Raw genomic sequence first — 14473 nt, 5'->3', positions numbered from 1 at the left:
TACATTGTTAAGGAAACTTAATAAAAGCATAAATGAGCACTATACCATGCTCATAGTTTGGAAGACTCAGTATTAAGATATCAGCTCTTCTCAAATTGATCTATAGATTCAGCAAGATCTCAATTGAAATCACAGGAAGCAATTTTGTGGAAATTGACAAGCTGAAGCTAAAATTTATACAGAGATGGAAAAGACTTAGAATAGTCAAAACACTTTTGAAAGAGAATAAAGATGGAAAGCTTATATTTCCAGATTTCAAAATATTTTATAAAAGTCAGAGATGAAGACTGTGTGGCATTGCCTTAAGGATAGATATATAAGTTTATAGGATAGAACAAAGTCCAGATGGACTCACACATTCGTGATCAATTGATTTTTGTCAAAGGTGTCAAGGTATTTCAATGGAAGAAAGAGTCTTTTCAACAACTCATGCTGCGAAAAGTGTATATACCAATGGGGGGTGACCTTTGACCCCTATCTCACACAGTACACAAAAATCAACTTTGAAGTGAACTATAGCCCTGAATTTACCTGAAAAAAAAAATATGAAAAAAAAAAGCATAGAAGAAAGTGACTGTGACCGTGAGGAGGCAAAAATATCTAAAGACACAAAAAGCATACACTGTAGAAAATAAAAGTGATAAACTGACTTTCATTAAAATTAAATACTTCTGCTCCTAGGAAACAACATTAAGAAAGTGAAAAGTAAAGTTACAGACCGGGATATTGGCAATGCATATATCTAAGGATTCTTATTCACAATACAAAATGTACTGTTACAATAAAAAGACACAAAGCAATTAAAATGTAGGCAAAAATTTTTGATAACACTTCACAAAAGATATACAAATGGCCAACAAGTGCATGAATAACAAGTGTTCCACATCATTAATCAAAAGTAAAATGTAAATATAAACCTCAATCAGATATATCTATAGAGCATGAAAATAGCTAAAATTAAGAAGGCTGATAATACCAAGTGTTTCTAGGGTTAGGAAGCAACTGGCCCTCTCATACATCGTTGGTGAGATTGTAAAATGTTACATTCAGGAAAATAGTGTGGCATTCTCTTACAAAGTTAAATAGTTTCCACATGATCCAGCAATAACTCTGTTAGGTATTTATCCAAGAAAAAAGTATGTTCATATAAAGGCTTATACATGAATGCTCATAGCAGCTTTTTTCATAATTTAAAATAGAAAAAAAAAAAATGCCTCCAAACAAGTGAATGGGTAAACAAATTATAGCATATCCATACAATGGATGCATATACAAATAAAGCTCAAAAACTTGTGAGTAAAAACAGTCTAGATGCAAGACTGTATACTATTAATATATGATTTTATTTATATGGAATTCTAGCAAAGGTAAAAATGATCCATGTTAGAATGCATAAAGGTGCCTGGGGCTGAAGGTAAAGGAGACTGACTGCAAGTGGGCCTGAGAATCCTCCATGGTGAAGCAGAAATGTTCTCTATCCCGACTGTGATGCACTCGGGTGCGTACATTTTATTGCATATAAATTGAACCCCAAAGAGATAACGAAAGAATCCCAATCAACAAATTCTATGGACATTCAGCAAATGCAGAAAGTAAAACACACTATGCACATAAAAGCATAAACATAAACACATGTATTCCAGAAGGAGTGTAAAATATTAGCACAATTGTGAACATGAGAAATTACGTAGCTACTTTAGATATTAAGCTGCTGATGTGACAACATGTGTGTTACTGAGTTCGCCTAAGCTGATTTGGTGGTGTAGGTTTGGGTTTTGGGATTTTGATGACCAATCTGCTATGTTCTAAAGCAGGGCTTACTCCTTATTTTACTAGGACATAGGACACTTCTTCAAGCATCTTCATTAAACAAGAATGTATTATGTACTGTCTTAGTTATTCAGTAGGAAACAGTGTTCAGATACCATCTGATTTTTATCCTCTAAATCTTAGGTAGGTGGGGCTTCCCAGATGGCTCTAGTGGTAAAGAACCCAGTTACCAATGCAGGAGACATGAGAATCACAGGTTTGATCCCTGAGTTGGGAAGATCCGCTGGAGAAGGGCATGGCAACCCACTCCAGTACTCTTGCCTGGAGAAACTCACTGGAAGAGGAGTCTGGCTGGCTACAGTCCATGAGGTCACAAAGGATCGGACATGACTGAAGCAACTTAGCAGCACGCATAGGTTGGTGGAAGACAAGTACGTAAATAATTCTAGTACAGTAAAAGTGTGGAACTTTCCATGACAGAGTAAAAACCACACAGCTTAATTTTAGAAAGACAAAACTTCACAAGAGAGATGACCACTTTAGCTCAGTCTTAATGGGTCACACTGAATATGCAAATATTTAATTTGCAGGGAGGTCTGGGAAGGCATTCAAGAAAGAAGGTGCTCCATGACAAAAGCTACCAAGGTGAGAAATATCTAGGCAGGTAATTTCTTAGCTGGAAGCTGGGGTGCTTAAAGGGGGATATAAAACTGGAATCTACGCTGGAGTTTCAATTCATCCCATAACTGGCTTGGAACTTCTGACGGCTTTTTTAAAAAGGCAGTTAGTGACAAGTGCAGAGCTGTAGAGTAGAAATATTAATCTGGTAGCATGTATAGAATGAATGAATGTGGAGTAAGACTAGAGGTAGCATATGCAAGCGTGTACACTCAGTCATGTCTGACTCTTTTGCAACCCCGTGGGTGGTAGCCCGCCAGGCTCCTCTTTCCATGGGATTTCCGAGGCAAGAATACTGGAGTGGGTTGCCATTCCCTTCTCCAGGGAATCTTCCTGACCCAGGGATTGAACCGTGCCTCTGACTAGAGGTAGAGACAGCCATTAAGAGCCATTTCAACGGCTCAGGTGGGACAACTGAACCAGGACAGTAGCAAGGCGGATCGCAATAAGAGAGCAGAATTGAGATATTGTGAAGGTAGAAACACTGGGATAAATTGTACATGGGTGATGAGGAAGAGGAAGCATAGTCCCACAATGCCAAGGCTGGGTGCCCATCAGGGGTTCAACTGGTGCTTCCCCCTCCAGCTGTTAATCTCATGACACAGTACCATGACTGCCAGAGCCCACCGACGTGTCTGCCCATCGGGAGGGCCACAGCAGAGCCACACACAGTGGCTGGAGATGCTGACGTGGCAGTCGTTGCACCCAAACACCAAAACAACACCCACGGTTTACTAGGTGGAGAAAGCAAGAGGACAGCCTTCAAAAACCCTGATTTTCAATTGTGGCTCACCCATGAATTTGGCATATGAACTTAGGTGAGTGACTCTTATTACTGAGCTTTTGAATCCCCATCAGTAAAAGAGAGACAAACACCTCTATCTGTGCTTATCACTCATGTTTTTCTGTGAGATCCACAAAGCATTTTGGAAATGGAAAAGCCCTGTGTAAAGAGGAATTACTAATATTACAGTCACTGTCCTCTACAAGCAATCGCCTCCATCTTCAGCTTTATACAGATCCAAGTATTACTAGCATCTGACCCAAAACCTGTATCTGTATCCATCCCTCTCCATATCCTATCTCTTCTTTGTTTCTCTGATCCTGGAATTGCGTGATATTTAGTAAGAGGATTTACCCTAAAGCTTTCTCCCAAATGCCACCAATTCTCTGCCGGACACCCAATCTATACCACCTTCTCTTTTCCACAATTAAAGGAAATTTAAATATTTTGATATTATTTGAATATTTGAAATGCTACTATATTCTCAGATATTTTCTTAATCTCAACAATTCCCAGGTCTTGGGGGCCTGTCAACACTGACCCCAGCAGTTCATTACCTTCACTCTCCTCTGAAACATTAAATATCTCCCAGTTTCAAACACTAAATGAACAGCAGTGATATGTTCTGACTCTGAATAAACCAACACAAAACTTTGTGTTGGATTTATCAAAATGTGGTTTGTTGATCTCCAAGTTCTCCCCATCTTGAAAGATTTTCCAAGGAAATTTTACCAGATGATTTTAGAATGTAACCTAACTCCCACACCAGGTGGGCCTCCACAGCTTTCCCGAGATGCATAGTACCAGCACTCTTCATATTATGGAGTAAATGCTGAGCGCCAAAGAACTGATGTTTTCAAACTATGGTGCTGGAGAAGACTCTTGAAAGTTCCTTGGACAGGAAGGAGACCAAACCAATCAATCCTAAAGGAAATCAACTCTGAATATTCTCTGGAAGGAGTGATGCTAAAGCTGAAGTTCCAATACTTTGGCCACCTGACGTGAAGAGCTGACTCACTGGAAAAGACCCTGATGCTGGGAAAGACTGAGGGCAAGAGAAGAAGTGGGTGACAGAGGATGAGATGGTGGGATGGCATCATCGACTCAATGGACATGAGTTGAGCAAACCCTGGGAAATAGTGAATGCCTGTTGCAGTTTATGGGGTTGCAAAGAGTTGGGACACAACTGAGCAACTGAACGACAATAACTTCTGTCTCTTCACCAGAGCCAAGGCGGTCATAGATTAGGTTTATGACAAGGAAGTGGAACCTCGAGGTCCTTACTCTGGGGCTTTCAAAAGCTGACTCACCTCACGTGAAAATTAGAGAAAATACGCATCCCATCTCACAGGAATGTGAAGCTAACACACAGGGAAAAGTTCTGTGAACAACACAGCAACTCACAGATATAAGCTTTTATAAAATGGCAAAGAGAAGAGATTCCACTGTGACTTTAAGAGGATTTCCAGCAAGAAGGGAACATTTCTCTCTTAAACAACTAAAAAAACTTGCTTATAACAATATTTTTCAAGGAACTCAGCTCAGATGGTCCAGGAAACACATTATGGTCTACTGTAGCATGCAAATTCATTGCTCAGCACATTATGGAAACACAAATATAATCACGATCCCCTAAGCCTTGCAGGTTCTGATTTGGGCTTCTCCTTCCTTTCCTCATTCTTTTTTTCCTTTCTTTTTCTTTTCCTTTTCTTTCCTATTTTCTCCTTCCTTTCTTCTACCTCCTCTTTTATATTATACCACGGCATGGAGAAATTAAAGCAGCTTTTCTCAAACATAAAGGAGATTCATTTCTTTCATTTTTAAAAACCTTTTTCCTTAATGGGTTAAATGCCAAATCCCTAAGAACTTCTTGAGGTAACAAAAGATAATTGTTTAAGCCACAGAGGTATATTTTCCATCGGTGCCTAAAAAAGTTGGAAATAAAGCCAGTGTAAAAGCTGAATCCAAGTCCTCACTTGGCAATTATTCAGCCCTTGGAAATTTCCAGGCCCTTTGCAATCATTAATTAATTAGTGAAGATGACATTCCACTTTACTCAGGCTGAGAGCGTGACATAAAAAGGTCTAGAGGCTTTCCTAAAGCTGAAAGAAGAATGTCAAGGGAGGAACTAGGATTAGAATTAGGAGCTCGTTTCTCAAGCCAAGAGTCACATTGCTTAGCCAAGCCAAGTCACTATTTGAGACAATAGGGTCCTCTGTGAACAGGTGCAGTTGAATACAGTAGTGTTCTGCTCAAAGACCAACTGTGAAAGAGACCACCCCTTCATCCATCAATGCCCCCCAACACACCCCAGACAACCACTCTCCTTAATAATCACTGCAAAAAGTACATGATTTGATTTTCATTTTTAAAATGTATAGTATGATGTTAAAACACATGACACTGTTGAAAAATAAATATTTCAGATTTTTTTTTTTAATGACAAGAAATCTATTGATATCCAGGATCTTCAATATTGGAATAGATCACCCTGAATAATTATCTTATTCCAATAAGGAAAATAAAGTTTCAGGCTTTCTGCAGAGTGGTTAATAGAAATTCATTCTGTCATCTCAAGTAAGTTGATGAAGACAGGACCAAATATTAGTGATATGTCTGGACCTAATAGTTTAGATCCAGGTCTTGCAGTGGGTGCGGATTCTTTTTCCTATTCCACTGGATTGGTTCCAGATTGCCCAGAGACATGGTGGGAAAACAGGAAACTTGAATTTGGGTTCAGTAGTTCTCACCAGGTCATTCTCTCCACCTAGACATACTTTTGCTCTGTCTCATGTCTGTTTCCCCAGGTTGGGTAATAGGATCATTAAACAACTCAGGCCTGAGTCCCCTGCCCTTATGATGATCACCCAGTAATCCTATTACAGTCAGGGTGTTTCAGACAGGGCAAAACTGCATAGCTACTTGAACTTAAACAGTGAAGGCCATTGTCTCAACCTAAACTTTCAATCTTCTATAGGAGAATTTGTTGCGGTTGTCCCAAAGTGAGGTAAAGCTGAATAACCCCATTTTTTTCTCAACAGGTCACTTCAGGGCCAGGAGGGATGAAAACAAATATACTGCAATGTTAACAAAGGGCAAGGCTGCCCAGGTTGGCTATTTTGGGCAATATTTTTTTTAAAAAAATAAAGCAGAAAACCCTGAATAACATTTCTTTTCATAAAGAGATTTTTTCAAAAGAAAGTCTGTCCAAGAGTAATGTCTCAAAAACACTTAACATTTTTTGCCTGGAGTCTTTATGTTGGAAAATGATCATGGCTGGTTCACTTCTATGTAATGGGCATTTGTAAGATAGATGGATACCTCTAGCTATCCTCAGGCCTCACCTGCTAGGAAGGGTTCCTTACCCCTAAGGAACCTAAAATCCACCTGCACCACAGCTGATGCTTTCATGTGAGAACAGTGATTGAATAAACTCCCTGGAAGAGTGAGGACCTACTAATTTTTGTTATAATATTGAAAATGCAAATGGATATGTCTTGAAATTGACGATCTCAAATGTGTAAAGGGTTAAATATATATAATACAAACTTCCATCCACCCAGGTTACCAATGAACTTCTATTTAATCAAGGCTTCTCCAATTTCTGATTTCTCATGGTTCTGACTAAAGGGAAGGGAAAGCTTGGTTTTAACACAATGGCTGGAAACTAGATTTGTTTCTCCATCTCACTCCTTCCAAGTAACTCTCCTTGGTTCCTCTTTTCAAGGTGAGAGGAAACATGATCATGTTGGTTCCAGCAGTCAAGAAAAACCCAAGCTGTAGGTGAGTAGGTGTGTATAGTATTGTATGTTGCCTATTCATAAGAAGTTCATAACTAAACATGTTGACTTAAAACTAATACAAGCTTGAAATTAAATCAAACAATAAATAGAACTGTCATAAAGAAATGTTTTTTAAGTTGCCTAATAGAATTAAAGGTTGGAGAGTAATATTTTTTCCTGGAGGATCACTGATGTAGATAAACAAGGGCCACTGTACTCCAGCCCCCTCCCAAAGAAAATTAGATAAGGTATCTGTATTACCTTAGCCTCAGCTGTCTCCTGGGCCCTTATCCACTTGTTCTTCCCTAGCAGTCACTGTGGCACCAACTTTGCCTGGGTTGTGACCACCTTCACAAGAGCCCAATCTGACAGCAGTTCATCTTGGGTTGCCCTGAGCACCTCTCACCTCCACACCTAGGGATTCCCTACCCCTGCTAAGACATCAGATGCTTCAGATCTATTTAGTGACCAAGTAAATGCAACATCTAAGTGTGAGGAAGTCTCTAACCCACGGTAGAAGACTTTGATCAACAGGAAACAAGAGTGGGAAAATAAATTATTTTTCCTTCTTTCCCATGGAAGAGATTATCCCGAGCTGCTATGGTTCATATGGTCTTTTGGAAGCTGGTCCTTCAAAACTGAACAATTAGTTGTACTTGATACTTAACAGATTTCATATTGATAACACTTTCCCATATCTCCAAGTAGGATCTCCCCATTTTCTTGCCTCTATCCAAGTACTTCCTTCAGACTGTACTTTTTAATGAAATAAAAGTAGCACATATATTAACACTTTTGCCTTAGGATCTGCTTTCTGGGGAAGGCAGGCCAAGATAGGTACCCTTTTATTCCCACCACTATGTTAATAAGTTTCCTACCTTTGGTTGCAGTGGTGGTACACAGGGCGCTGGAACAGGATCTGTGATATAGGTCTTCTTGGGACCAGCAACTGGATACATCCCAGCAGGGTTCTGGTTCCCAGGGCCAGAAGGAGTATACCCTTGTTCCCGTTTCCAGGTATTTGGATGGCCTTGTTGACCATAGGAAGGATCAGAGTCATTTTTGCCCCCATAGCCAGGCCCCACTGCGCAATAGGGTTCATAATAGCGTCCTTGGTTGGGAGCATACCCATACCCAGGCTCAGGCTGAAGTCCTGGTGGTGGAACATATGCATAATCCATGCCTCCCCGTGTAGAAGGAGGTGGACCCTGGCCAGACATAGGAACTGGTTGAGTGTTATAACCTTGGGCCCCTGGCCCTGAACCATAAAATTGTCCTGGTGAAGGAGCAGCCATGTAATGGGAGCTGGGCTGGGCTGACTTCACCTGCACATTGAAGGTAGGTCTTGAAGGGGTGGATGCTGTAGTGTAAGAAGCTGGGACAGGCTGAGGCTGGGGTTTTAGTGTTCCAATTGGTGCCACAGGGATTGGTCCAGCCTGGGGTGCAGGCTGTGGCTTCATTGTAGACTTCTTAGTTGCTGTCAGAGGGGGTTGGTTTGGTATGACCATTCTCTTATGCCCTGTGACAGGGGTGGAGACTGGAGGAGAAGCTGTTGAACTAGTAGTACCCTAAAGCAGGAGAGAGAAAAGGAAAAAAAAAAGACAAAGATTACTGCTAATGTAAAATAAATATACATAAACAAATATTAATAAATGTTATTATATTTTTGTATTAACTCTGCAAAACAAAAAGAAGGCATGGCTCCTGCCATCTAAGAGTTCACAGACTAACACAAAAATCAACTGTGCTTCTGTGCAATGAACAATCCAGAAAAGAAACTAAGGAAAAAATTCCACTTATAATAACATCAGAAAGAAAGAAAAAAAAACTTAACCAAAGAGGTGAAAGAATTACACACTGAAAAGTACAAAATACTGCTGATAAATTAAAGAAGACACAACTCAATGGAAAGACACGCAATCTTCATGGATTGAAAGATAATATTGTAAATACGTTAATACTATCCATAGGAATCTACAGATTTAATGTAATCCCTGTAAAAATTCCAACTGAACTTTTCTGAAAAATGGAATCTCAAGAGACTGAATAGCCAAAACAACCTTAAAAGAAGACTGAAGTTCCCACATGCAATTTCAAAATTTATTACAAAATTATAATAAGCAAACAATGTTCTCCTGGCATAAAGACAAACATAGACCAATGAGATAGAGCAGATAACCTAGAAATGAACCCTTGCATACACGGTCACTTGACTTTTGACTTGGGTGCCAAGATCATTTGATGGGGAAAGGATAGTTTTTATAATAAGTGGTGCTGGGAATACCAGACATCAACATGCAAAAGAATGAAGCTGGACCCTTACTTTACACCACATACAAAGAATACCCCCAAATCAAAATGTAAGAGAGAAAGCTCTTTTTTAAAAAATAGAGGGAAAAAAAATTATGACAGTGGACTTGGTAATGACTTTTTAAAATATATACTGAAATATCAGAGCTAAGAGAAAATAAATTGAACAATGTGATCTCAAACAAACTGCCCAAAGACTTAATCACCATAAAGTGCAATACTAGAAAAAGAGAGGGGAAGGGCTAAACAGAGGGAACAAAAGTAAAAATGAGAAGCATTGAGAGGAATAAACATATACCCCTGGCACAATCAAAGAAATACTAAGTTTAGGATCAAAGATTCCTGTTAACAGTGATTTACTAAAGATAACACAAAAGCAGCCTTCTCCGCCCTTATGTCTTCTATTTCTATTGCATTCATTTGTTCAACTCAAAAATACTTGCTGAATATCCTAAAAAGGACCCAAGAGCACAAAGATTAAGAGACCTTTTGCTTAACTGTGAGATGTCTTGGTTAGTCTGGGAATAAGTAAAGGCTGGAAATTCAAACATGCATCCTGAGGCACTGATCTATTAGGGATCTGTAAACATGCCAGTAACAATGTTTTAATTTTGCTCTTCCCTACTATGATTAGATTTGTTAATACAAGAAATGAATAACTACACCCTATTTTGGTTGTTCATTAATTTCCAAATAAATTCCAATATGTATAACAAAAAAGGAATAAGACCATATTATTCTAGTGTCATTTACTCACACCAAGCCATTAGAGAGATATACATGGCAGGGGTGCCGGTGCTGCCAACTGCTTTCTCATACACACTCCCCTTCTTCATTACTCAAAAGATTTCAGTTTTATTAAGAGCAGCAATATGCTCACACTTCCCTAGATTACTTTGCATGCAGGAGTTGCCATATGATGCAGCTCAGGCCAATGAGATGTATGCAAAGCATTTCTGGAAAAACTAGAGCTCTCCTGACATAGCATCATCCCTTCCTAGTGTTCCCCTTTCCTCCTTCCCTCCTGGGATGTGGCTGTGGGGCTGGACATGGTACAGCTATCCTATTCTCGCCATAATATCCAAGTAGATCTATTTAGATATATGGCTTTTTGAGGATAGCTTTATGGTGATCTCAGCCAGAGATAAACATTAAAACAATCCCAGGGACATGTGATTACATACAGCGGTTCTCAGCTGGAGAGGGAGTCACCTAGTGACCAGGGAGAGATTAGAAATGTGTGGCAATGCCTTTTATTGTCACAGTGATTAGGGGATGCTATTTTCATTGAGCAGGTAGAAGGTGAAAACACATCAGTGTTAAACCAAAGAGGACAACAGTGCCCCTGTCGACAGATACTAAAACCTCTTGAGTGTGTATGCCCAGCATCATATACGAAACGAGTCGCCAGTCCAGGTTGGATGCACGATACTGGATGCTTGGGGCTGGTGCACTGGGACGACCCAGAGGGATGGTATGGGGAGGGAGGAGGGAGGAGGGTTCAGGATGGGGAACACATGTATACCTGTGGTGGATTCATTTTGATATTTGGCAAAACTAATACAATTATGTAAAGTTTAAAAATAAAATTAAAAAAAATTAATAAAAAAATAAATAAAATAAAATAAATGGGAAAAAAATAAAATAAATAAATAAAAAATAAAATAAAAAACTCTTGAGTCACATTTCTTCCAGCAACCTGATTGTGATGTCCCTAGCTATCAACCGTGGAGGGTCACTGGTACTTTCGAGGATCTGTCTTTTACAACACACTCTTCTCCGATTCACAATCAACTGCTCCCCTGCACGTTGGTCCTCTTAAATGTACAGGAAGACAGTTCTGACTCTGCTAGCCCCAGATTATCATTTCATCCCTAATGGCTTCTCTATACTCCAATAGACCTATATACACAGGACATTTATAAATCAGTTCCTTGGAAGGGGCTGGTTTCTGTGTGCTATCATTTTTATTGGGCTCTGACTGTGACAGCTATCTTTTCCTATCATTAGTGATTTGTCTCAGTTGTAGTTTCCCAGGGATTTTGTAATTTTAGATTTAGTTTTCTGTTAAGTTAAAAGAAACTGTTGAATAGAGTTATCTTTTTTCCCCCTTTTTAGATAGCCTCTCATAGGGCCAACTTGCCATTTCCTTTTGTAATTTAAGTAACGTGAAAGTTCTTGTCTTGGTGGAGTAGCATTTCCCTCTCTAGGAAGGTCCTCCCAATAGTACCCAATAGAAGATGTTATTTCCACATTAAGCAATTTGTTAAAATACATATCATGAAAAAACAGGCTTCCCTGGTGGCTCAGAGGTTAAAGAGTCTGCTTGCAATGCGGGAGACCCGGGTTTGATCCCTGGATTCGATCCCTGGGTTGGGAAGATCCCCTGGAGAAGGAAATGGCAACCCACTCCAGTATTCTTGCCTGGAGAATCCCATGGACAGAGGAGCCTTGTAGGCTACAGTCCACGGGGTGGCAAAGAGTCGGACACGACTGAGCGACTTCACTTTCACTTTTTTTCATGAAAAAACTCCAAGATAAATACTCAGTAAGATCCTGATATTCTGAAGAAGAGAGTACAGAAGATTCAGTTTGAACCTAAAAACATATAAAGTTAGATTTTTTTAGTCAACCATGTCAATCTTAAAAAAATGTCTGCATGAATGGAATTGAATATAAGAACGAATAAAGCTTTTCTTTTCTTTGATGACTCAAGATCAGCAGAAACCCAGAGTTCCTATTTTAAACACTTTACAAACCCAACTATAAATGGAGACAGTGACAGAGCAACTGGGTTAACGGCAGGCATATTCTACACCGCAGCTGGAAAGGAGTCTGCCCCCAAACAGTCACATACTTTGAAGATGAAAACCAGTCATATTTATAAAGTAAACAACAAAGAATTAATCCTAATCCTTAGAAGCAACTTTTTTCAACCAATTTCTCTTTTTCTTTCTTGGTGAACATGCACACATGTGCACACACACACACTGGCTTAAAGATTCCTAACGTCTTTGAAGGAAGGCATCAGGGAGCAATTTCAGGAGCCACTGCATTCTTCTAGGAAACAGCTCACTAGATGAGAAGGATTCTCAAAACTATATTATAAATTCTGCTGTGTATGTGCCGGCATGTTTCTGAGTGTTTTCTATCTCATAGTTACGTGTGTGAAAATAGCACATTTAGCTATAATTTTTTTTCATTTGCAATTTAAAATTCTTTACCTCATTGGAGGTGGAAGGGGGTAAAGAACAGGAATCATTTTAAAGCATATTTATTTATGTTCTTCATGGTAAAAGAGAGCTATGGCAACACTTTCCTGGCCCACATATTCAATTAAATACATAGCGAATCTTTTCTACTTACTGGATTAGACATTTCCAAATATTTATTTTTGGCATTTCATTTCTTTTTCTTTTTTTGCAGGAATTCTTGAAGTTTTATCATGATTTAACATTTTAATTTTGAAAATCATGCACATTTTAAAGATGACACACACACACACATATACACATACATATATATTTTTTCCCTGAGACTCGAATCTCTGTAGCAGTCTTTTAATATGGTTGTTTGTCGATCAATCATTCTCTAGGCTTCTTCAACATGGAAAGCTTGACTGGCTAATGGAAGGAGAGTAGTATTCCAGGATGAAGAGGGCATGTCTACCTGCCCCCCAGGAGTTTGCAGTCTTGAGGAAGGACTGATAAATAATCAATAACTGTTGAATGGATGTCTCCACTACCAGAAAGAACTGGCTGTGGCCAAGAAACAAGAACAGACAACGGGCTATAAGTGCACATCTCGTGCCCACTTTGGGAGCAAGCCCTCAACTTCCTTTATGCCCAAAGTGGAATAACAACTAACATTCCTCTACCCTTCTCACCCATGACCCACCCATTCCCTAAACACACCCCCGCATGTGTACATGTGCACACACGCTTCTAATCTAATCTACTACCATGTCTTCTACATAGTTCAGTTCAGTTCAGTTCAGTTGCTCAGTCATGTCTGACTCTTTGCGACCCAAGCATTGCAGCACGCCAGGCCTCCCTGTCCATCACCAACCCTGGGAGTTCATTCAACTCACGTCCATCATATCGGTGATGCCATCTAGCCATCTCATCCTCTGTCATCCCCTTCTGCTCCTGCCCCCAATCCCTCCCAGAATCAAGGTCTTTTCCCATTAGTTAACTCTTCACATGAGGTGGCCAAAGTATTGGAGTTTCAGCTTTAGCATCATTCCTTCCAAAGAACACCCAGGGCTGATCTCCTTTAGGATAGACTCGTTGGATCTCCTTGAAGTCCAAGGGACTCTCAAGAGTCTTCTCCAACACCACAGTTCAAAAGCATCAATTCTTCGGCACTCAGCTTTCTTCATAGTCCAACTTTCAGATCCATACATGACTACTGGAAAAACCATAGCGTGGACTAGACAGACCTTTGTTGGCAAAGTAATGTCTCTGCTTTTGAATATGCTATCTAGGTTGGTCATAACTTTCCTTCCAAGGAGTAAGCGTCTTTTAATTCCATGGCTGCAATCATCATCCGCAGTGATCTTGTAGCCCAGAAAAATAAAGTCTGACACTGTTTCCACTGTTTCCCCATCTATTTGCCATGAAGTGATGGGATCAGATGCCATGATCTTTGTTTTCTGAATGTTGAGCTTTAAGCCAACTTTTTCACTCTCCTCTTTCACTTTCATCAAGAGGCTTTTTAGCTCTTCTTCACTTTCTGCCATAAGGATGGTGTCATCTACATATCTGAGGTTATTGATATTTCTCACGGCAATCTTAATTCCAGCTTGTGCTTCTTCCAGCCCAGCGTTTCTCATGATGTACTCTGCATAGAAGTTAATAAGCAGGGGGACAATATACAGCCTTGATGGACTCCTTTTCCTATTTGGAACCAGTCTGTTGTTCCATGTCCAGTTCTAACTGTTGCTTCCTGACCTGAATATAGGTTTCTCAAGAGGCAGGTCAGGTGGTCTGGTATTCCCATCTCTTTCAGAATTTTCCACAGTTTATTGTGATCCATATATTCAAGGCTTTGGCATAGTCAATAAAGCAGAAATAGATGTTTTTCTGGAACCCTCTTGCTTTTTCGATGATCCAGTGGATGTTGGCAATTTGATCTCTGGTTCCTCTGC

The 14473-nt window shown here is 39.7% G+C and overlaps 1 protein-coding gene across 14 annotated transcripts in view; it reads right to left on the bottom strand.

The window, feature by feature from the left end:
- Nucleotides 1-14473, bottom strand: part of LPP (LIM domain containing preferred translocation partner in lipoma) — a 754364-nt gene that overhangs the window by 283841 nt on the left and 456050 nt on the right. For all 14 annotated transcript variants that reach the window (XM_010853933.1, XM_010853935.1, XM_010853931.1 and 11 more), the window contains one exon: nucleotides 7893-8582. In XM_010853933.1, the coding sequence (XP_010852235.1) occupies nucleotides 7893-8582 (690 nt within the window). The remainder of the gene's footprint in view (nucleotides 1-7892; nucleotides 8583-14473) is intronic.

This window comes from Bison bison, unplaced genomic scaffold (genome assembly GCF_000754665.1).
Source record: "Bison bison bison isolate TAMUID 2011002044 unplaced genomic scaffold, Bison_UMD1.0 scf7180017864333, whole genome shotgun sequence".
Taxonomy (NCBI): domain Eukaryota; kingdom Metazoa; phylum Chordata; class Mammalia; order Artiodactyla; family Bovidae; genus Bison; species Bison bison.
Note: the sequence above shows the minus strand (reverse complement) of the source record. Positions and strands in the feature narration are given on the sequence as shown.